This window comes from Tachysurus fulvidraco, chromosome 23 (genome assembly GCF_022655615.1).
Source record: "Tachysurus fulvidraco isolate hzauxx_2018 chromosome 23, HZAU_PFXX_2.0, whole genome shotgun sequence".
Taxonomy (NCBI): domain Eukaryota; kingdom Metazoa; phylum Chordata; class Actinopteri; order Siluriformes; family Bagridae; genus Tachysurus; species Tachysurus fulvidraco.
In genome coordinates this window covers 17,691,799-17,716,807 of record NC_062540.1, presented here as the reverse complement: position 1 = coordinate 17,716,807, position 25,009 = coordinate 17,691,799, and the positions used below count along the sequence as shown (strand labels likewise).

The window sequence follows — 25,009 nt, the reverse complement described above, 5'->3', positions numbered from 1 at the left end:
ATTCAATTTTATTTATATAGTATCTTTAAAGGAAGATCAAAATTCTAAATAAAAGTCAAATACTTTCCAAATCACAAACACATTCCAATTCAAATATACTGTATAGTCTCTAACACCTATACATACATATAAGACATTTTTGTTTCTTATCATTTATAATTGCTTATTCCTGCACAGTGGTACTTTCTGTAATGTAAATATAGTTAAAAATTGTGTAGAAGTGTAAAAGAAATCATTTTTATTTTGTAGCATGGCATTTAGTCATGACAGTGTACTGTATCGCACAGTGATACAGACTGTATATTGTATAGCGGTGAGAGTGAATATTATAGACAAACTGGAGAATTAGAGAAATTAGAGAAACTCCATGCATTTTGATGGACAGAAATCTATTGCTAAAAAGTATTGATGAATCTCATTGATAAACTTGACCTTCATGTTTTAAAAACCTGAGGTAAAGACAACTTGCCAAACCATTTTAGTCCGTCTAGATGACCAAAAGGATGAAGGGTTTTAAACCACCTTTCCAAAAATAACATCCAATATTCACAATGTCAAACTTAATATAAAGCATAAAGCAGGTTATTTTTGGGAACGAATTTTAGGCAGAACTTAAATTGACCCCAAAAATAATATATGGTAATTTAGTTCAGAAAATTTACTAAAAGACAATATATTCTATATATTTGTCCAGCATCCAGCGTCAGTATTATGATCGAATTAGCTTACTTTGAGATGTTTGGGCTTTGTGTTTTTGCCGACCCATGAACTCGGTGCTGAAAAATGCTTGTTGGCAAATTGACAACCTGTATTTCTGGGTTCGATGAGAAATGTTTACCTGCTGATATTCATAAAGGGTTTGTAAGAGGTTTGCTTTAACTCGGCTAAATAGCTTTGCTGATACACACAACACAAACTCTTTTTATAAACCCTTTATTGATATTTGATTGTGGCTAACTTAGTGACTCTACTGTTCTCAGCTTCTCCCCTCTGTAACTGTGTGATATCTGCCTGTTGGGTTTCTAGTTACAGTAGTGGGCTTTGATTTTGAAACTGTCTATAAGTAGTAAAATATATCTACTGTACGTGTGCACACGGTTGCTGAACTTCGGGCCACATTTATCAAACTGGATAAGAAATATTTGTATCTTAGGAGTGCTCGTGAGTTGGCAAATTACATAGATCAGGGGTGTCAAACTCTGGCCCGCGGTGTAATTATATTTGGCCCGCGAGATCATATCAAATGTGCATTACAGCTGACTAGCTGCATGCTCCGCTAGTACTACATATCCCAGAATGCCTTGCCACTGTATTGACGCGTAGTCACGAACAGCAAGCGACCCTCATTCTCTGTTGACAGTCGTTAACAACCATGTTAGTCACATCGGGCAAGTTAATTCCACCCTCCACAAAAATGGCCAAACGAAAGATGGACAATAGGAGCTTTCAAGACAGGAGGGAGGCAGATTATCTGTTCACGAATATAAAGGACAGACCTGTTTTTCTTGTGTGCTAACGGAGCTGTAATATGTCTGTAACAAAAGAATATAACATAAGAAGATACCATGTAACAAAGCATTATGAGAAGTATAAGGACCTAGACGTAAAGCAGAAGCTCCAGAACTTGGAGGAGATGAAAAAAAGTCTGGTTTCCCTTCAGACTATGTTCATGAAAGCTAAATCAAAAAGTGAAGCTGCTGTAAAGGCTGTAAAGCTTTATTGTGGCGGCAGAGACGGCAAAATCTGCTCTTTAATGAGGGAGAGTTTGTCAAAAAGTGTAGGGTCAAAGTTTGTGACATGAACACCACTGATGTGTCCTTTATTTCAAATTTAATTTCTTATGTGTTTGTAATATCAAGCTCTGGTTGTTCCAAATCCTGTATTTAAGCAAAACTAAAGTTTGTTTCCATATGAAAAAGGTTGAACATTACAGATCAGTTGCAGTTCATTTTTCAATAAATATTCAGTTTGGCCCGTGACTTTCTCTCAGTTTTATATTTTAGCCCGCTGTGAATTTGAGTTTGACACCCCTGACATAGATAATATTTAAATTTAAGCACATAAACATAGATAATATTTAAATTTAATATTTAAATTTAAGATTTAGTCCATTAGGGCAAAAGTAATGGCACCCCCATATAAGGAAGACTATAAAATAAGTGCGTGTCTGTGGTGGCTGACACACAGCAACAGCTGAGCTTTTGTTGAATTTTTGTTTTGCAAAAACTTTTACTTACTACTAACTTTACTAAGAGATTGCTAAATGAGGCCCATCATTGTTATTGTAAATGTTATCGTTCATTTTAATGTAGGGGATATGATACACGCCGAGTTGCCAGTTTCTTAGGTCCTTCCATACAGGCACATTTTTACTGACAGTAGAACATCTGTTTGGACAATCGGTGTCAATCATCACATTCATTAGTTTCAGCTCTTCATTAGTATCGGGTTCAGAGCACAGGAATCTAATGTTTGAGTATAAAGTGCACTGTAGATGAACCTAAAACACTGGCAATTCAGTATATACAGACGGGTGATGAAATGAAGGAAAAACCATCGGGTTGTTTATTAATTATGAATTATTTATTAATTATCTGACTTGGTTCAGGTGTACATTGGAAATAAACCCCAAGTTCTGTCTTATCTATATTCCCGTTATCCTACGTTGAAACATTTCTATCTCAACGGGGATGATGGGAAAGATATGGCATGAGATCCGATGAGCCTTTACGGTCTCCAGATCTGAACCCAAAACAACGACTAAGAGATTCTGGAGCAATGTGTTAGACATGGCATAAGGAGAAAATTCTAAACGGCGTTCATCATTCCAGTAGTTTCAGAAGACTCCTTGTGGATCAACAACTTGAGACACATTGTTTTTTTCCTTCAATTTGTCACCCGTCTGTAGGTGTTTTTATAGTTTGTAAGGTCTCTGTCTCTCTTTTTCTTTCTGACACAAATTAACCACAATCTCTTTCTCTCCTCACAGCACAACATGCCGTTCTGGCGAATATCCAGCCACTCGGACCTGCTCGCCCTCCACCAAGCACTGGAATTCGAGTACCTGTAACACTCGACAGCTGTATCATAGGCCTCTTTTTGTACAACTATTTAAGAACAACATTACACTGCAGTCTCCTTTTATGTTGGGTTGTGTCGTCTGTCTTTTTAATTATTTCTCTGGCTTCTGAGATAACTCTGCACTGTCTTAAAAAGACTCGGTCTGTCTGAGCAAAGGGGCAACAGGGGGATTTTAACGCTCAAAACGAGCTCATCAATCGCTCACAAAAGGTCTTATATTATATACACGCTGCATCTCGGTGGGATCTTCATTTTTCAGAGACGAACAAAACTGCTTCTATGTAACTTTGTGTCCTCTCTATTCAGAGGAGCTTCAACCTCATAGTGCAGTTTTCCTCTGCTATAAAACAATAGATCTGTACAATCTAGCATAGACTAATAACACATGTAAATTATTTTACAGGAACTTCAGTTAACATTAAAGACTGTGTTGGCATTTTTTTTTCATTTGGTCTTTTTGTAAGTTTTTGGCAAAGAAGTATGTGTATAATTTGTTGTGCCTTATGAATTTTGTGTGGGTTTTTTTTTTTGTTCATTTTGAAAATGTATGTAGATGAACAAAGACTGAAAATGAAAGAGTGAACACTCTACATCTGTTTCCTGTTCATTTTGCAGCTCTGATATGTGTAATATATATTTATAGTCAAGCATTCCAGCTTGTGCTTTTATAAAAACAGTATATCAAATGTGGACTTCCAGCTACAAATACCATTAGACAGCTTATGCAATGGTCTTAAAAAAAAAACCTTCCACATTAACCAAACCTCATGCAGCTAGTTGGATAATGCTAACTAGCTAATATTACAAGTTTTTAAACACCTCTTTGACTGCATGAGTACAATGCATGTATATAAATATTCCAAAATGTTTTATATTTAATAACCATCACATTTTGGGTTTTTAAATTGCATCACCAAGCCATTTTCAGCCAACCACTGAAGTTTCCTCCACCCATGACTAATTCAGGTCGGTTCTTCAGGATATACTACATTCCCAAGGTAAACAGTTCAGCTGATAAAAACCCAAAAAAAAAGAAAAGAAAAAGGGGATAGGTGTAATCTCTACACTATGATACATCTTGTGCTGCATTTCTCTTAAGCAGGCTGATTTGCTCCTTACTAGTAACCATGCATGTAGAACACAGTAAATACACAGAATGTATAGAATCTGTTGACTATTACCACATTAAACAAATGAGAACTAAATTGTTTAGTACTTAAGTTGAAACAGCTGCACAGCAAGCAATAAATAAATATGTACACACACGACAGTGTGCACAGTTCTATCACCCAATTTAAACACCAAATGTCATCTAAACACCTGTAGAGATCTTAAACTCTGACAAATTCAATTACTTCAATATCGTGTCACAATCTAAATCCAAATGTTTTTCAAATCAAAAGGCTTCAAATCAAATATCTTCAAAAAGCTTTTATTCAGTTCTTCATTTCTTTGATTTGAAGTATTCCTCGATGACATCCTTGGCTTGAGACTCTTTGCCGTAGTCCTGCAGAAGAGAAAAAGGTTTAACGTCACTCATTTTTATTCAACTCAATTATACAAGACAAGACAAGAATACTATAAAGCTGAGGAGGAAGAGAGAGAGAAAAAAAAAAAAAAAGACAAATATAATTAAGAGCATTATTTAAGAAAAATCCTAGAAATCAATCCAAAAATAAAAGAACCAAAACTTTTAACACTGCAAGTGCTACATGCACTGGTTTACATATAAACAAGAGACTCCAACTCGTGCTCTAATCAGATTCCAGCTTTAAGTACAGTAGAGTGTTGCCCATCTGGGGACCTCATAGACCATGTTCAGCTCTTGAGGCTCGTGATTCCGGCTTGTTCTCTCTCGCCAGTAAGAAAACACAAACAGGCACATGGCACAGAAAGCCAGTGTCTGGACTCGTTCTGGCTAATCAAACAGCTCCCATCTGATTTGAACTGAAACAAGGCTCCCTCACCTTAACGACCACACAGCTACAGCCCACCACCTTGCGAGGTTTGCCTTCCCTGTCAATCTTGCACAGTCCAACCCATTCACCAAGCTTCTTATTGTCATCTACCTGTAAAGAGAAAACACAAGGGAGGGTCAGCACGCTTATTACAGAAAGAAATTGTAGGCATGATTCTGTGTTACTTTATAAATGAAGCTACTTTACTAAAAGGCTGATCGTACAGGTCTGACCATTCAGTTTACAAACATACCAAAAGGAGCACGAGGAACATTCGGGGGAAAAGGATTTTATACTAGTCACAGACTTGAACCTGGATGTGGACCCATGTTACAATTTTAAAATTATTTCTCCAAATCATACGGATTTGAGGATCTTTCTCCTAATAATTAGCCCATTAAAGATAGAGCCGGTCCTGTTTATGAGAATGTACAGTATTTTCCGCACTATAAGGCGCACCTAAAAGCCTTAAATTTTCTCCAAAAGCACCCGTGCACCTTATGTGCACAGAGTTCCAAAAATCAGTAAAAATGTTGTGTGACTTTGGTAAGCGCGCCGCTTGATTGACTGTACGACCATTTCCCGCTGACACAGGGACGTAATACATACACTACGTACGCTGGCAGCGATAAACCAATCAGAGAACATTACGTAATACCTTCGCCACGCCCCCGGTAGGTATACTACCAGTATCTTGCAAATCATATTTGTTTCTTCCGAACCATTATGCGCTCCACACTCCAGTCCAGTGGGTGGCGGTAAATGCACCAAAAAGTTGGTTTGCCATCCGCCAATAAAAATCAGATGCTTACGAGGCACAATTCAGACTACAGGCTATCAGTTACGCGGTTGTCAATGGGAATAGAGCAGCTACAAAAGAATTCAACATCAATGACTCTGGTTCAGAAGTGGAGGAAGCAAGAAAATGTACTGCACCATGTTAAGAAAACAGTAGATGAGGACCTTGATGGATTTGTGGGAGAAGGGGAAAAAAAAAGTGTGTATTGTTAACCTGTTACCTGTCGCCCCCCCATTTTCATGATTTTCACCTAGATGACATACCCACATAAAAAGTGGTACAGCTCCCATATACTTTGACACACAGAGGTGAGCTTGGTCTCATTGGAAAGAAGAGAGTCTCTAGTTTCCGACACAAGTGTCAGCTTGATTCTAAGCCTTACTGACACAGTTATAGAGGCTAGAATGGAGGGTGTTTATTTCCGTCTGAGTTGTTTACCTGATAAACTGATTACATACATTGCTGTATTTAATTCTGGTTGGTAAACAACAACTGAGGGCCATAGCCACATGTCTTGGCTTTCACCAAAAAAAAAAATGAAGTCAAAAGACTCAAAAATGGATTTTATATGAATATTTTTCTATGGACATGTCCGTCTGTTCAGGTTTTTCTTGTTTATTTTTTTTACTGTATAACTTTGTATAAAAGGACTGCATGCTTAGTTCAAAAGTCCTATAACAAAGAGAACCCCTCTGCCTATAACTCTGTTTTGAAAAAATGCCTGTAAACTGACACCCTGAGGTGTGAGAGTGTGAAACGTTCGAGAATTGCGCAATAAAGCTGAAAAAAATTAATATGCGCACGCTTATTGCACAGCCCGAACTCACCAGATGTATCATGTTGCATCTCGTTGGAATCGTCTCCTTATTGGCTAAAGAGCTATGATGCTCGCGAAACATCAAATCGCTACTGGACGGAGCAAATGTCAGTCAAAGGGCGGGTCACCCACATAGCATGGAGAGACCTCATTGGCTTCTTAGCTGCCTATCTCGGCCGCACAGGCACTGGTTGGCTCATGCGAGGGCTTGTTTGCTTCGTCACATCCTCGACTACAAATCTGACGCGTTTTGAAATTTTGGTATGTGTCCAATGAGACGTAGGAGTCCAACAAAGGGCGGAAGTGAAGCTTCGTGTTCAGTTTCCGGTCAAACACATAATTCTTGTGAAGCGAGCAAAGCGTTTTGGATTAAAAGGATTACATTTTCAAGTTTTTGGACTCTCGGGGATTTTTACAAGCATTTGTTTTGGAAAATACATTAACATTAGTGACAATGTGAAGAAAGGAAAATTTAAAGACCAGCGTTTAAAAGTGAGTAAACAGATCGAACTAGCGCCACCTAGTTCAATTTTCTATCAAATGGTTAAATTACTATAAATCATATTATGCTGTGTGTGTGCGCTTAATAAAATCCTGAGAGTCTAAGCTTTCAAACAGTATATAATTTAACCGTGTATTTAGAGGATTTAATGCTTAAAAGTTACAATGAAGTTACAATGAATTTGATGCATTTTCGCCTCCTAGCGGTGGTGGCTCGGTACCGAGACGCAGACATGTAAAAGGTTAATTAGTATAATAAAGTTCAACTAAACTCACTGTTTTGCTTCTGTTACCTTTTTTGTAGACCGTATGTTTTAGCATGCGCCTTATAATACGGTGCGCCTTATGGTGTGGAAAATACTGTAATGTGTTACTCTTACGATTGTGTTTATAGCACAATATTCTTTAAAATTATAGATGTTGGTACATCGAATCAAACTGAGTGGAAGCTGACATTTTAATTGTAACTACTAAATATTATGTTATACAACATCAGTTCTAAAATTCTTTTGCTAAGCCAAGTTACTTCCAAATACAAAATACTGTATTGCAAAACTCCCTAAAGGTTTAACCTTGGAGCTGCCAAACAGACAAATACAGAGCAGGTACATTTTGGAAATCTTGTGGAAGATTCAGCCTTTAAACCAAGCAGGTTTTACATGCAGCTCAATCACAAGTACATCAATGTGTCTCAGGAACAATTGGGTAACGAAGGCTATTTCCTCATTAGATTCAGTAGAGGGAGCCAAGTTGTCATCACAGACACAAACCAATCATGTAGGAAGAACATGCTCGCTAAGCACTCGTACCTTGATGAGGTTGATCTGATGCTCAGCACAGAGAGCCTCCACCAGCTTGACGTACATGGGCTCGTCGCAGTTGGCAGCAAGGACACACAGGTGAGCCTGGCGCCTGAGGAGCGAAAGAAGAAAAAAAAAAAACAAGAATGAGGCAAACTGATCTTTTACCAGTCCGCTGACAACTAATCACCAGCACCTCAGAAAGAAATTGGGTAACAAATGGCAGCTTTCCTCAGTGATTTCAGTAGAGGGAGCCAGATCATCATCATAGATGCAGCATGACAAAATGTAACAGCTAAGCCCGATGTTCTTACTTATCTAGAGCCTTGGCAGCCTCCCGGATTCCACGAGCGAGTCCGTCGTGAATGAGTGCGGTCTTCAGCACCTCGGGCAGGGCGGTGTTCACATCCATCACACCTCCGGCAGCGATGCTGTGCGCAAACGGGACAGGAAGACGTTAAATAGAACAAAGCCAAAAAGATTAAAAAAAAATAAAAACCCCACTTGTCCAGCAGGATGCTCAGACTGGATGTCTCACTCATGAAGAGAGTGAAGGGGTATCCGACTAAAGACCAAGAGTCATCATAGCACCTGAGGACTTTGGTTTTTAAAGTATAAGCACTGCTTTGACATGCAGCTACCACTCAGCAATAAATCAACACACTTCAAGAACCTCAAGGCAAATAAATTAAAGACGAAGGTTTCTCAAGTCTTTTTGTTGACAAAGCCCAAGTTCTAGACCACTAATAACGACATGTTCAACAAATGTATAACCAAATAAACATTTAAAACATGTCTGAACAAAAAGTTTGATTGTCCATAAACTAAATGATTAACTTAAATGATTATTTGAGGGTGTGTAAAATAATAAAATAAATAAAACAGCAATCAGAAACATTTTAAACTAGGGAGCTTAAAATGCCACAGCACCCAAAATGTATCTGTCCGCACCACTGCCTCTATGGAACCGGGCAGGAAGCAAGCACATCTCCCCTGGAGTTCTTAGTTGAGCCTGTCACTTATCAGCCAATCAAAAATATAGGCTACACAATAGCCAACCAGAAAATAGCACTATTGTAACAACAGCCAATGAAGGAAGAAAAAATAAAAATAAAATCCTGGAATTGTTCAGCATCATCCTTGAGAAAACCACTGGAGCTGTGAGCATCACTTTGAGCACAGAGTAAGTCAGTATCTCCTGTTTTAATGTCACAAATCCACAACTTGTTTGACACAATGACATTTTGACTGCTGTTAGAGATGTTTCTCAGATAATCAGCATCAGTTTTCCGTGTGTGTGTGTGTGTGTGTGTGTGTGTGTGTGTGTGTAACTTAGCCAACAGTTTTACAACCTGTTCAGAACAAGTAGTCCAGGCCAGTGGTTCTCAAACAGGGGGCCCTGAGATGGTGCTAGGCATTTTATAAAATAATTAATTTATCATCAATTAAATCTCAAAAAAATAAGGCTACTAACCACCAGCACCACATTGTACAATTTATGTTTTGTTTTAACTCAAATATTAAGTTTTGGAATGTTGTGTCAAATTTTCCTGCCTTAGAACTTAGAGCCCTGTGTTAGCTTATAGCTAATGACCAAATTACCTCAGCTAGCTTATAGCTAATTAGCAAATCACCTCATTTAGCTCTTAGCGCTACATATTAACTTAAGGGACGTTTATATGGAAGTGTAAATGCATCTATTTCAACATACAAGAAGTAAACAAGCAGTGCAAGTTTTTATTATTTTTTTTATGCTATTTTAGGTACTTATATCGTGGCGCGAGCGCCGGGTGCTTAGCAACGCACTTACCCTTCCTCGGCCATTGTAGATTAACGACGGATGTTGGAAGTAAAATTCTGAAATAAACACAAACAAACGCCGCCATATCAATGTTTATATCCTGGTTGATGCTCAAGAGTAGTTTAATTGAAGGATGTTTACAGTTTGAAGCGGATTGTGTGAGAGAACACGAGAACTCACCCAATCGTCCCTCTGACAGCGGGTAAAAGAGGACGTCACAACCGCGACAACACTGTTTAAACGCTAAAAGGACCCAAAGGTGTCCTGCAAAGTGCCTGAAAGAAATGTTTATCCCCGAAAAGACTGCTCATTCGTGTATATTTGTCGTTAGTTTTATTTTATGGCGTTTTATTTCGTTTGATACACAAATACGGTTATGTTTATTAAGCGTTATTTATTCAGCGACGAATTGTTTACTACAAGCAAGCACTAGGTGGCGCTCTACGCTGTACTTGTGTGTATTATGCGTCCTGAGAGACATCGTACAAAAACACAGAAATGTTAGTAAAGGGTTTTTGAAAGAAGGGTTAAAAGAACACAGAATTGTGTTCAAATGAATCATGTGTTTATTGGTGATCAAATGAATCGTTTGTTTATTGGTGATTAAATGAATCGTTTGTTTATTGGTGATTAAATGAATCGTTTGTTTATTGGTGATCAAATGAATCATTTGTTTATTGGTGATCAAATGAATCATTTGTTTATTGGTGATCAAATGAATCATTTGTTTATTGGTGATCAAATGAATCATTTGTTTATTGGTGATCAAATGAATCATTTGTTTATTGGTGATTAAATGAATCATTTGTTTATTCGTGATTAAATGAATCATTTGTTTATTGGTGATCAAATGAATCATTTGTTTATTGGTGATTAAATGAATCATTTGTTTATTGGTGATTAAATGAATCATTTGTTTATTGGTGATCAAATGAATCATTTGTTTATTGGTGATTAAATGAATCATTTGTTTATTGGTGATCAAATGAATCATTTGTTTATTGGTGATCAAATGAATCATTTGTTTATTGGTGATCAAATGAATCATTTGTTTATTGGTGATCAAATGAATCATTAGTTTATTGGTGATTAAATGAATCATTTGTTTATTGGTGATTAAATGAATCATTTGTTTATTGGTGATCAAATGAATCATTTGTTTATTGGTGATCAAATGAATCATTTGTTTATTGGTGATTAAATGAATCATTTGTTTATTGGTGATCAAATGAATCATTTGTTTATTGGTGATCAAATGAATCATTTGTTTATTGGTGATCAAATGAATCATTTGTTTATTGGTGATCAAATGAATCATTAGTTTATTGGTGATTAAATGAATCATTTGTTTATTGGTGATTAAATGAATCATTTGTTTATTGGTGATCAAATGAATCATTTGTTTATTGGTGATCAAATGAATCATTTGTTTATTGGTGATTAAATGAATCATTTGTTTATTGGTGATTACAGATTTCCAACGCAGGACCTGAACATTTACACAATGTCAAAAAGTATTTAAGTCATGACTAGTGAGGTGAATAATCTCCCTGAGGCAACAAGACGAAGACATCTATTTTCTATATAGATTTTTATTTATGTCACACACAAGGTTCCAGCAATTTGTGACTCTCAAAAGTACAGATATAAACAACACAATAATATACAAGAAAACAATGCAGATGATGAGATCCAATGTAGACAGAATGAGTATAAAAATGTGGATATAGAATGAATAAAATATATCAAATATGAATATGGAATATGGACGATCAGTAATGTACATAAAGTGTGGGAGTGCAAATAACAATATTGTGCAATATTATGCTTTAGTTCAATATACAGCAGCAGTAGTGTATAATATACAGATGATTTGGTGACTGACAGTCCTGATAATGCAGTACTTATGATAAGAAGCAGTGAGTGTAATTATGGTGAGTTGTTGATCAGGGTGAAAGAAACTGTTCCTGTGTGGCAGTTTTAGTAAGCAAAGTTCTGTAGCACCTGCCAGAAGGGAGGAGCTGAAAGAGGTTATGTCCAGGTTGCGAAGGGTCAGTAGTGATTTTATTAAACCACTTCTATTAAAGAATATTATAAAGTCAAGTCAAGTCAACAAGCTTTTATTGTCATTTCAATCATATACAGTACAGCTGTTACAGTACACAGAGACATGAAACCTTTATACAGGACCTGGTGCTACATACTGTAACACAAAGACGGAGCTATAAGGACTTAGTAAGTAGTCCTAGATACATAAAGTGCATCTGTGTGACCTGGTGTACACAGTGCAGGACAAGACAAACAAGACAGTGCAGGACAAAAGACAGAAAGACAGTACAGGACAACAGACAATACACAAAAACAGCACTGACCAGTGTAAATACTGTAAATACTATATGTTCAACAATATTATGTTTGCAGAAATACTGGAATAACACAGTTTTATAGCAGCAGTTACATGATATATTGTAAAGTATTGTGCAAAACAGCAATCAACTGAAATGTGACACAACATGTGCAAAGAGCAAAAACAGTGTGCAAACAGTTTGATGGATGTATATGGAAGTGTGTGTATTTAGTGTAGGTCTGAGCAGTCCATTTACAGTAGTTTATGTGCATGTGTGTTGTGCTCAGTACAGTTCAGTTCAGTTATTAAGAAGTCTGATGGCTTGTGGAAAGAAACTGTTACACAGTCTGGTCGTGAGGGCAGAATGCTTCGGTACCTGAAGCAGAGATAAGTGTGTTTTTTTGGGTTTTCTTTTTCTGCTCCAGCACAGCTGTTTAATCTAATAAGTCAATTCTCAGTGAATGTGTTAAAGCAGGAAAAACATACAGTATTATATAACAGGGTGTAGGACCAGGAACCAGGGTTGTGAACCTGTACATTGGAGAAATGTGCTTAATTGTGTTAATTGTGCTTAATTGTGCTTGCTTAATTTACCCCTATTCGGTATGTCAGGGATGGGGACTGAGCACTACAGGAGTCTGTCAGAGATGTGTATTGTACGGAAGGGTTCAGTTGTTTTTTTCTGTCCTCTCTGTCACATGCACCAGACTGTCAGGTTAGGTCACAAACATAGGCCCAGCCTAATACCTGTTGATCCTGTTATTTAAGTGCCTCATAACACTTCTTGGGTGTAGAATATAACACTTTCCTCCAGTGAATCGTAGAACATCTGCAGCATAATGAGGTGATATGGAATAGCAATCCAAGACATTTTCACATTATGGGCAAGAAAAAAAAAAAGAAAAAATAAAGATCCAGGAGAGACATTGAAACATTAACCTTTAAAATGACAGCTTCAGATCTCTCAGTATTCTCATGATATCTATTGAATATAATTTATCCAACAATTACTATTAGAATGTTTCATACAACAGTGATGTTGTATTCTTGATTCTGATTGGTCAGAAGGTTTTGATTCTGACAATAGGTCAGTTCACAGGTATGTATTAATGCACACATAGTATGTTGTAATATGTTGTAGTTAAAACATATTAACTCCTTCATAGAAACTTTGCACAGTGGACACTCCACATAATCTCCACAGAGGTTGGTAAAAAAAAAATATTAAAAGATATACACTTTTATTATGGAACAAAAAAAAAAGCCTGTGTAGTTTTATATAGAAATTCGATAGCCAAGCAATTAAGGTGTTGGACTACTGATTGGCTGGTCATGGGTTCAAGTCCCAGGTCCACCAAGCTACCACCGTTGGGCCCCTGAGCAAGGCCTTTATTGTTCAGGTGTATACATAAAAAAATGTAAGTCACTCAGGATAAGGGTGTCTGCTAACTGCTAGAAATGTTTAACATTAATGGTAGGAGATAGTCAATAATTTCACTTTCCCTGATTACACAAGAAGCAGATTTTTTTTTTACAGCATGTTAATAATTATTTTCCTTGACTGTCCATGTCATGTTTTATATCTTACGTTGTTACAAAAGTTTAAGTTTGCTAAGAAACAAACTAAGCACTTTAAATGAATATATACGGTATACCTGCCCTGACTCACTGCTTCTCAACTGAGTTAGGGAGAGAGAGAGAGAGAGAGAGAGAGAGAGAGAGAGAGAGAGAGAGAGAGAGAGAGAGAGAGAGAGAGTGAGTGTGTGTGTGTGTGTGTGTGTGTGTGTATATATGAGGTGTGTCTGTCAGGTGGTAATCATGCCAGAACCTGCCTGCCTGGTCCTGGGGAAAGTTAGTATTCATATACACACACACCATACACACATATCACACAGACCTTCACCAACACTTTAGTCCACCACAGCTGTCAGATCGCCTCACTACACCACACCATGCCTATTACAATCTACATGAGCACTGCCAGTGGCTCCAGAGAGGTAAAATCCCAACATCTTTTATCCCTTTTTAATACTTTTTTTTTTTTCAGATTTGCATTGTGAAATGTTTTTTCTTTAAATCTTATTAATTAATCTCATGACCTTTTCTCTCTCACTGTTTGGCTGTCATTTGTCCTTGCAGAACCATAGTTTTGGGTTTGTTGGCTATTAGACGTGTGTTAAACGAAAGTTCTTATAAAACTTCCTGTCTGTATGTTCATGGAGTCAGCAACATTTTGACAACAGGCATTTAAAGAAGGGAAATTACAGCTCTGGGAAAAAAGACAGTTCAGCAAAAATAGATTAAATCTAGCCCTGATATGTTTACTGACTTTTCTGAAAAGAATAATCCATGCTGAATGACTTGTATATTAACTCGGCATATTATATTGTATTAAATATATACCGTATATTAATTATTAGATTACTTTTTTTAGTTTAAACTTCTCTTAATGGTTTTATGCATTACCCACAATTCTGTTAGGCTGCTTGCTGAGAGTGATGCAGTGGGATTTAGGCAGCGATGCAGCAGCACTTTAGTCTGTCCACCTCTCTCTCTCTCTCTCTCTCTCTCTCTCTCTCTCTCTCTCTCTCTCTCTCTCTCTCTCTCTCTGTGTTGTCTTTTGTGCATTCTGCACAAACAGATCAGTTTCCAATGCTTCAGCTTTCACACTAATAACTCCACGAACGTCATCAGACTCGTCGTCTTGACGCTAATTAGCTGAGACTAGAATCAGCTTCAACTCACAATATCGTTGCTTATATTCTGTATATATCGTGAGTTAAAGCTGATACTAGGCTCAGTGTTTCTGGGTGGAGTAAAATAAGGCCGTGACATTCAGCAGGCATTATGACATACTGTGATAAATAACTGTATAATAGTGACTGTTACGGAATGTCGCGGCTCAGCAAATCCCTGAGTCAACACCCGAGTTAAGTATGTCACTTGAAGTGTTGAGTGATGAACTAAGAAGCAGAAAAAAAACAGTACCAATATTCTGATTAATCTAATTGGGATCCTATTAACACATAATAAATAATAATAATCAATTAACACAAAAATAAATAATAACATTGTAGTTTAACCTCGGCACTGTCGCTGTTTAGTATTGTTTACAATGACGGACGGAAAATTAAATTAAATTTTATTGGTATAGAATTTTTAACAATGGTCATTATATAAAAAGTATAAAAAAGTATTAAAAAAAATTAATCATTTTAAATTAAAATTTATTTATACGTAATGAGCAATCGAGTATGAAAACCAAAATTTCGTAGTGTTTTTAAACATCTTTTACCAGTGAATACACATATGTAATGACGTTCTAAGATAGCTGACGTGAATCAAAGTGGACTTTGGCTGAATGTGTGTGATGGTGATGATCAGTGTCATGAACAATTAACCGCTATTAATACAATTCTAAAATTTTAAACTGAATCTCACTCCAGATAAAGAAACAACAGGATGCAATCTTCCAGTTCCTCGATTCAAAGAACATCAAGTACTTTGCCATGGATATCACTGTGAGCACTGATGTGAAGGATGAGATGAGGCAGAAGGTGGGGAATCCCAAAGCCTTGCCTCCTCAGGTCTTCAATGGAACTCAATACTGCGGGGTGAGTTTCCCATAAATGCACACAGAAAAGTTCTCGCTTTGGATTATACATTTGTGTCTGTCAAATGCTGTGAATGTAAATGTTTTAACGTGCATTAAATGAATTTAAGTGTGCAGGCTGGATATTTAACACAGGAAGTTTGAAAAATTGGATGTTGTACTTAATAGGTGTTTTTACCACAGGTTAAACAGAATCCTGGATTATTTTAGATTACTTTTCAGGCATCTCATACCTTTTTACCAGGAGTTTACAATTAACCCTATGGATAAAGTTAACAACCATTAACACTCGACGTGACCGCTGTCATTAGCGGCTTGTCTCGAGCTTTCACGTCAGTGAGAAAAAAGGAACAGATCTGCCGTTTCACACGATCTGGTGTTATCTATGACAGCTTTTTAAAACTGTCGCATAGTTTACAAGGCATCCGTTAACATCCAAGTTCCACTCATTTTACAGTGGCAGCTAATTTTACCCTCGTAACTGCATTCACTTTTAGCGTGTATCCGCCTGACGCTACGTCGTGATTTCACGTGCTCACCTAAGGCACGTGTAGCCCAATTTCTGATTGGTTATCTGTTGTAATATTCTAACAGATGGAAGGGCTACAGGTTTAAGTTTGTGTAATCAAAGAAGCTAAAAGTAAAGGTATAAATGTATAGTATACTATTTTTTTTATTTTAAAAAAATGTATAGTACTTTTTTCCGTTATTGTAGATCTCGTTCTGTAAACAATTGCTATTCAATCCTAATAGTCTTTAAAACGCTTTTGATGACTATACACTGCTCTTCATTTATACTACTTCAGTCAATCATCGATTCTCTGATCATCCATCAGTTTTATTGTTCTACATATATGTTCTTGATCGTATAATCTACAGGTACTTCATCACTGACATAAAGACTGTGGTATATATTCCAGCAAAAAAACCGAAGGGTGTTACAAATGTTTGACAGTCTTTACACACTATGTCTTTCCTTTTAAGTAAGTAAATAGAACATGGGAACACTTTAAAAACGCCCAGTAAAAGCAATAAAATCTACTAATCCGCTTGAGTGAGGAAAATGTGGAACATTGCGTAGCCCCCCATCTCACTCACACACACACACACACACACACACACACACACACACACACACACACACACACACACACACTTTTAGTAAGGACATATAGTAACTAGATTTGTAAAGTTCGTCGCGACAAACTTTGATGTTGGCTTTGACAAAGCAAGTATTCGCAAAGGCCGGTGTTTTTTGGAGGCGAGTGGACATAAGGATCAGTGTTATGTTTGGAGGCAAGAGGACAGAAAGCTAGGGTGACAAAACATTTGAAGGCAAGTGGAGACGAGCATGTGACGTCATCCGAATAGTCTTGAGGAAGTTCCCCACATTGGGCTGAGTGTTTTGATATGTCACATGTCCATGTTGTGCAAATTTTTGATTTTCATGTGACATCACGTGACATCACCAGAATACACGTGAGGTAATTCCCCTCATTTTTCTGAGTGTTTTGATACGTCACATGTCCATGTTGTAAAAAGTTTTTTGATTTTGCATATTTTGGGGGCGGGGCTGTGGGACAACGGGAACGCCAGTCAGTACACCAATTTAAAACTTTGTTCACAGTATCACCCTAAAGGAGCTGGCCAAGTTCGGTGTAGATAGTTCGAAAGCTTGCCGAGTTATAAACCTCGAAATAATGGGAGTCTATGGGAAAAAGGCCACTTTGAGACCCGGTACCAAAAGTACAGTACCGGTACTCGGGTCACTTAGAAAAGTAATAACATAAATTTCAGACCAGGGTCTACAACATATCCGAATTTGGTGCATGTGGCTCGCAAGCTCTAGGAGGAGTTACTCTTGATAAATCTTTGTCTAAGCTTAAATAGGAAAACAGAATGTTGGCTTCTACAAAGCGACATAATTAATGTCTAGAGTCTAGTCCCAAGATTAAGTCTCAGCTCCTCACACACCATGTGTTGACATCTCAACTGTTTGCATTACCTACAAAACTGACAGGAACATGACTAACAACACCCTAACAATTAAGTTGTGAGGAAATAAGTGTATTTAATCTGTGTGTTTTTTAAAAGTGTTTTCTTCTCTGTTAATACAGGACTATCAGGCGTTCTTCGAAGCAGTGGAAGACGGCAAGCCAGAGAAATTCTTCAAACTATGAGTCAAAAAGTGGACTGTATATAGTGGACGCTTAAGCTTATCTTTGTGCAATAGACAGCTTAAAAGCTCGAGATTCTGCTACATGGGAACATTTCTCCGCTTGCAAATTAGTATCATTAAATAATAATATAATAAATGATATGATTAATATTTCATTACATTATACTATTACTCTTAAAATAAGACATTTTGTAAAATTATGTTTTAATTAAATACATTTTATGAGGTTTTTAATGACAGACAGATACTGTATAAGTATTCCATTCTGTTTATTAGGTACATCTACATATCATTTGTTTTTTCTTTGTTTCATGGATAATACACAGCCAATATGCCCTACTTATATTACTGCATACTATAAAGTCAACCAGTGCTAAGTGTGTTTTTTGTGTTTTCTTTACTCACACACAGCTGATTCATCTAATCAGTCAATTTATTTAACTTCCTGAGTCTAAGTCAATGTATTAGAGCAGGAAAAACACTAAATTGTCGATAAAGATAAAAATTCTATTTATCCCCAATGAACAAGTATGAGGTGACTGAGGTGACTGTGGTGAGGAAAAACTTCATTAGATGGAAGAGGAAGAAACCTTGAGAGGAACTAGACTCAAAAGTGAACCTCATCCTCATTTGGGTGACACTGGAGGGTGTGATTATAAACTGTTATAAACACCAGAGAGTGTTATTATGAATAACGTCCTTTCTGCAGTCAGATACACATTCATGAGGAGGTTGTTGTCTTTAAGGACCACATGTAGTTGGTATCTTCTCGAAATGTCCAGAAATCTTTGTACTGGTACAATCTCTATATGCCTCAGGATCTTCACAGGGTTTTTCTTTACTCACTGAAGGTCCAAAATCTTCATGAAACAAAACACAACCGGAGCAGGTACAGTACAATCTCTGGATGCCTCAGGATGGGTAGAAGCAAGTGAAGCGGAATTAGCTTAGCTGCTGTTCATAGTATTAACCAGCACATATGATTCAGTTCACATGTACAAATGGACGCTCCAAAAAAACAAAAAAACTCCTTAGAAGGCCTTTACACTTTTATTGTTTAGCAAAGGAAAGTCTATACCGTAATGTCCAGACTATTAGGCGCACCTAAATATAAGCCTTACCCACTGAATTTTAAAAAAAGATATTATTTTGAACATAAATAAGCCGCACATGTCTATAGGCCGCAGGTACCTACAGGTACATTGAAACAAATTAACTTTACACACACTTTAACGAAACACGGCTTGTACCAAAATATAAAAATTTAGCAGTAAACAGTAGCCTACCAAGAAAGTCATTGGTCACTATCTTCCTCCTATAAGGCAAGAAGTAGGACGTGTTAATATAGGATTAGCGCTGGAGAGAACTGAAGGAGCAGGAAGTTGCCCACATATTCACAGATTATTTATAATTATTTATATATATTACCAATAATTATTTATAATTAAATTAAATTTATTATAGGAGTTATTATTTATTATAAATTATTTATTATAAATTTATTATATAAATATTTATATTTATATATATTAACAATAATTATTTATAATTATATTAAATTTATTATAGGGGTTATTTATTATAAATTATTTATTATAAATTTATTATATAATTATTTATATTTATATATATTACCAATAATTATTTATAATTATATTACATTTATTATAGGAGCAGGACAGATTGGAGTTTCCCGAGTCAATAACTCCTGAGCTAAATGCTGTTACTACACAAATAACACCTCTTTTCTATCGTAGTAATGTAGAGAGGCAGCTACAACCGCGTCCTACTCCCTGCCTTATCGTAAGCCTTTTCTTCGCTTTCTTTCTTTGTTTTTATCCTCCATGTCAATGTTAAAACCGCTTTCTGCTAATGTCACACATGCGCACTGAACACTCTCTCCGCCGCATATTGACAAGCCCCGCCCCTTTCTGCTCATTGGCTACACGTTTGTTTTGATTTTTAGTTTGAGGTCCTCTCTCTCTCTCTCTCTCTCTCTCATCCGAACTTCTCGGGTCACGGGGAGCCTGTGCCTATCTCAGGCGTCATCTGGCATCAAGGCAGGATACACCCTGGACGGAGTGCCAACCCATCTCAGGGAACACACACACACTCTCATTCACTCACACACTATGAACAATTTTCCAGAGATGCCAATCAACCTACCATGCATGTCTTTGGACCGAGGGAGGAAACCCCCGAGGCACGGGGAGAACATGCAAACTCCGCACACATAAGGCAGAGGCGGGAATCGAACCCCGGCCCTGGAGGTGTGAGACGAACGTGCTACCCAAGGTCCCGACTCAATTTTCTAAAGCATTTCTCAAAGACACACTCGCACACACCACACAGACTTACACTCACACACCACACAGACCTACACTCACACACACCACACAGACTTACACTCACACACCACACAGACCTACACTCACACACACCACACAGACCTACACTCACACACACCACATAGACCTACAGTACACTCACACACACCACACAGACCTACACTCACACACACCACACAGACTTACACTCACACACCACACAGACCTACACTCACACACACCACACAGACCTACACTCACACACACCACACAGACCTACAGTACACTCACACACACCACACAGACTTAGACTCACACACCACACAGACCTACACTCACACACACCACACAGACCTACAGTATACTCACACACACCACACAGACCTACAGTACACTCACACAAAACACAGACCTACACTCACACACACCACACAGACCTACAGTACACTCACACACACCACACAGACTTACACTCACACACCACACAGACCTACACTCACACACACCACACAGACCTACAGTACACTCACACACACCACACAGACCTACAGTACACTCACACACACCACACAGACCTACACTCACACACCACACAGACCTACACTCACACACACCACACAGACCTACACTCACACACACCACACAGACCTACACTCACACCCCACTCAGACCTACACTCACACACACCACACAGACCTACAGTACACTCACACACACCACACAGACTTACACTCACACACCACACAGACCTACACTCACACACACCACACAGACCTACAGTACACTCACACACACCACACAGACCTACAGTACACTCACACACACCACACAGACCTACAGTACACTCACACACACACCACACAGACCTACAGTACACTCACACACACCACACAGACCTACAGTACACTCACACACACCACACAGACTTAGACTCACACACCACACAGACCTACACTCACACACACCACACAGACCTACACTCACACACACCACACAGACCTACACTCACACCCCACTCAGACCTACACTCACACACACCACACAGACCTACAGTACACTCACACACACCACACAGACTTACACTCACACACCACACAGACCTACACTCACACACACCACACAGACCTACAGTACACTCACACACACCACACAGACCTACAGTACACTCACACACACCACACAGACCTACACTCACACACACCACACAGACCTACAGTACACTCACACACACCACACAGACCTACAGTACACTCACACACACCACACAGACCTACACTCACACAAAACACAGACCTACACTCACACACACCACACAGACCTACAGTACACTCACACACACCACACAGACTTACACTCACACACCACACAGACCTACACTCACACACCACACAGACCTACAGTACACTCACACACACCACACAGACCTACACTCACACACACCACACAGACCTACACTCACACACACCACACAGACCTACACTCACACACACCACATAGACCTACAGTACACTCACACACCACACAGACCTACACTCACACACACCACACAGACCTACACTCACACACACCACACAGACCTACACTCACACACACCACACAGACCTACACTCACACACACCACACAGACCTACACTCACACACACCACACAGACCTACACTCACACACACCACACAGACCTACACTCACACACACCACACAGACCTACACTCACACACACCACATAGACCTACACTCACACACCACACATCCCTACACTCACACTCCGGACACAGCTGTCAGATCGTCTCACTACACCATGCCTATTATAATCTACTGTACATGAGCAGTGCCAGTGGCTTTATAGAGGTAAAATCCCATAAAATATCTTTTATTCCTTTTCTTTATGATGAATAGACTTCACTTCACATTTGTATTTTAAAATCTCTTTTTCATTCTATTATATCCCAATATTATATAGACATTGGGAGCTGTTTATTGAGTCAATTACATTTTGACAGCGGTTTTAAAAGCTCTGTAGAAATCCTGTTGCCAAAGAAAGCTTTATTTCAACTGCTTGAATTGCTTTAGCTTTGGCTCAGTGTGTGTTGTAATGAATTTAGTGGCATTTGGTTTGATTTTGTGTTAATTTCTGCAAATGATAAAATTCTGGAGGTACTGATTAATTAAATGGGTCTTTTTTTATGTAGTATGAGGGTAAACAGACCCATCTCCATCGACAAGACACCTGTGGAGCATGTGAGCAGCTTTAAGTTTCTGGGTGTTAACATCAGTGAGGACCTCACCTGGTCCACACACACCGACACAGTGCTGAAGAAGGCACATCAACGCCTCTTCTTCCTGAGACGGATGAGGAAGTTTGGAATGAGCCCCAGCATCCTCAGAACATTCTACACCTGCACTATAGAGAGCATCCTGACGGGCTGCATCACCGCTTGGTTTGGAAACAGCACCGTTGGCAACCGTAAGCCTCTGGAAAGGGTCGTGCGAACTGCCAGCCACATTGCTGGAGGTGAGCTTCCCTCCCTCCAGGACATCTACAACAGGCGGTGTATAAGAAAAGCTCGGAGGATCATTAATGACTCCAGCCACCCATCCCACAGACTGCTCTCTCTGCTCCCCTCAGGAAGACGTCTCCGCAGCATCCGATCCCGCACTAGTCGACTGAGGGATAGCTTTTTCCCTCAGGCCATCAGACTAATTAACAGCCATAAATAACACAGCACACAGCATATTCAACAGTTCAACACCGGACTATACACACATGCATACACGCACACTGTATTTGTACTGCATCAATACACATGGTACTATACACACACACACTGCATCTAATCTAAAATAACAATCTATCTGACAATAAGCTATCGGTACCACAGGACATTTCTGTATCTGTACAGTCGTTGCACCTTAACATGTTACTTAATATTACATGTATATAATACTTATATATATATATATATATTTATACTTATACATACATATATGTATGGTCATATATATGTCTAGCAGTACACTGTGTGTACTGACTATGTATGAACACATTGCATCCTTTCCACATTTTCCACATTTGCACACTTCAATGGTACTGAACAATTTGCAGCATTTTGCACATTTTTTTCTAACCTGTCTGTAAACTGTTCTATTTATGTTTATGTTATGTTACTACTGTATGTAAATGGTTCTGCAATGTCTGGAGCTCGCTCCCAAGAATTTCACTCACCAAGGCACATGTGCCGTGGTGATGTGACAATAAAGGTGACTTGACTTGACTTGACTTGACTTAAAGACCCATCTAAAAGCATTCAGGAATGTAAAGAAAATAAGAAAAAAATACAACTCTATGAACCGCTTTTAATATAATGCTAAGATTTTAAACAATCTCCTCTCAGATAGAGAAACAGCAGGAGGCAATCTTCAGGTTCCTTGATTCGAAAAACATTTATTACGTTGCCAAGGACATCACTGTGAGCCCTGATGTGAAGAATGAGATGAGGGAGAAGGTGGGGAATTTTAGTGCCTTGCCTCCTCAGGTCTTTAATGGAGCTCAATACTGTGGGGTGAGTTTCTTTAAACATGTATTTAATCACATGAGTGCAGATTAGATCTGTAACAGACCTTCTTTCCACACTTTCTCAAGAAATACAGGTAAAGGTGAGGAGGGATGGGGATGAGGATAGTGAGCTATGATAGTGTGAATGGTAATAACATGATAAAAAGTGGCTGCACATGCAAAGTTCTGTGCAATGCTTTATATTCTGCCCAAACATTTAATGACTTACATTTTTTATTTCAATTCATACAACTGAGCAATTAACGGTTAAGGGCCTTGCTCAGGGGCCCGGTAGTGGCAGCTTGATGGATTTGGGAATCGAACTCGTGACCTTCCAATCAATAGCACAACACCTTAACCACTAGGCTACCACATGTGAGATGCCCACACGTTATACCTCTATTTATTTATTGCTGTGTTTTTATCTTGCATATTTAAAGTCAGGTATAACCCAGGGCTGATAACACTGTAAAACAAAACAGTCTATGAACGTCTTTACACAATATGTTCTCATTAAGCATGTAGAACATAGGAAATAAGATAAAAAAAATCCTTTTATTAATAAATACTGGAAATTACTGGAATGCAGTCTAATCACCTCAGCTCGTCATCCTCAGTTCATCATACACTGTGTGCTGAAATCTCAACGGTCTGTAATTCTGATCTGCAAAATACACAGCAACACCCTTTATACCACACTAATAACAAATAAGCTGTGAGGAAATCAGTGTATTTAGTCTTTGTGTGTTTTCTGAACATCTCTGTGTTTACAGGACTACGAGGTGCCAATGAGTTTCTTCAAGCTGAACTATAATTGACTCTTAAGCCTAATCTTTGTGCTACAAACAATTCAAAGCCAAAACATCCAAATCCTGCAACATTGACAATTTTATACACTTTCTACACAATTTGTATAATTAATTAAATATAGAATTAAACTTCAAATTTGTAAAATGATCCTCGATCTTATTTCTTTGAAAACTCACTCGATCTTTCTTTTTAACAATGTACAATTTAAAAATGGTGTATTATTAAAGATAATAACTAGAACATAATAATTGATGTACCATATTTGTCCTACTACTCTGTATCTAGACTTCTGTATTTTTTTGTTTTTTGTCAATTAATATATATATATATATATATATATTATGCTTTTCTACTAGACCAACACACACACACACACACACACACACACACACACACACACACACACACACACACACACACACACA

At 38.1% G+C, this 25,009-nt stretch overlaps 3 protein-coding genes and 3 non-coding genes across 12 annotated transcripts in view; 2 read left to right on the top strand and 4 right to left on the bottom strand.

Moving 5' to 3' along the window:
• The window catches only part of eya4 (EYA transcriptional coactivator and phosphatase 4), a 46,880-nt gene extending 43,209 nt beyond the window's left edge, over positions 1-3,671 (top strand). For all 7 annotated transcript variants that reach the window (XM_047807159.1, XM_047807162.1, XM_027171384.2 and 4 more), the window contains one exon: positions 2,990-3,671. In XM_047807159.1, coding sequence (XP_047663115.1) covers positions 2,990-3,070 — 81 coding nt within the window. In that variant the 3' untranslated portion in view covers positions 3,071-3,671. The remainder of the gene's footprint in view (positions 1-2,989) is intronic.
• An 826-nt stretch (positions 3,672-4,497) lies between these two features.
• rps12 (ribosomal protein S12) lies at positions 4,498-10,047 on the bottom strand. Its single transcript, XM_027171394.2, has 6 exons — positions 9,938-10,047; positions 9,767-9,813; positions 8,271-8,387; positions 7,966-8,068; positions 5,049-5,150; positions 4,498-4,588 (listed from the first exon to the last, which is right to left on the bottom strand). Exons 2-6 carry the CDS (start codon positions 9,778-9,780, stop codon positions 4,526-4,528), a joined length of 399 nt encoding a protein of 132 aa, XP_027027195.1. The 5' UTR covers positions 9,781-9,813; positions 9,938-10,047; the 3' UTR covers positions 4,498-4,525.
• Positions 7,842-7,923, bottom strand: LOC113658920. Its single transcript, XR_003444509.1, has one exon. It is a non-coding gene; the product is annotated as a small nucleolar RNA SNORD100 (small nucleolar RNA).
• LOC113658921 lies at positions 8,148-8,232 on the bottom strand. The gene has a single exon (XR_003444510.1). It is a non-coding gene; the product is annotated as a small nucleolar RNA SNORD100 (small nucleolar RNA).
• LOC113658919 lies at positions 8,472-8,548 on the bottom strand. Its single transcript, XR_003444508.2, has one exon. It is a non-coding gene; the product is annotated as a small nucleolar RNA SNORD101 (small nucleolar RNA).
• Positions 10,048-13,948: 3,901 nt separating the features above from the next.
• zgc:153284 (uncharacterized protein LOC751696 homolog) lies at positions 13,949-18,273 on the top strand. Its single transcript, XM_027171396.2, has 3 exons — positions 13,949-14,101; positions 15,551-15,718; positions 17,835-18,273. The coding sequence occupies exons 1-3, from the start codon at positions 14,057-14,059 to the stop codon at positions 17,895-17,897; spliced, it is 276 nt and encodes a 91-aa protein (XP_027027197.1). The 5' UTR covers positions 13,949-14,056; the 3' UTR covers positions 17,898-18,273.
• Positions 18,274-25,009: the final 6,736 nt, after the last annotated feature.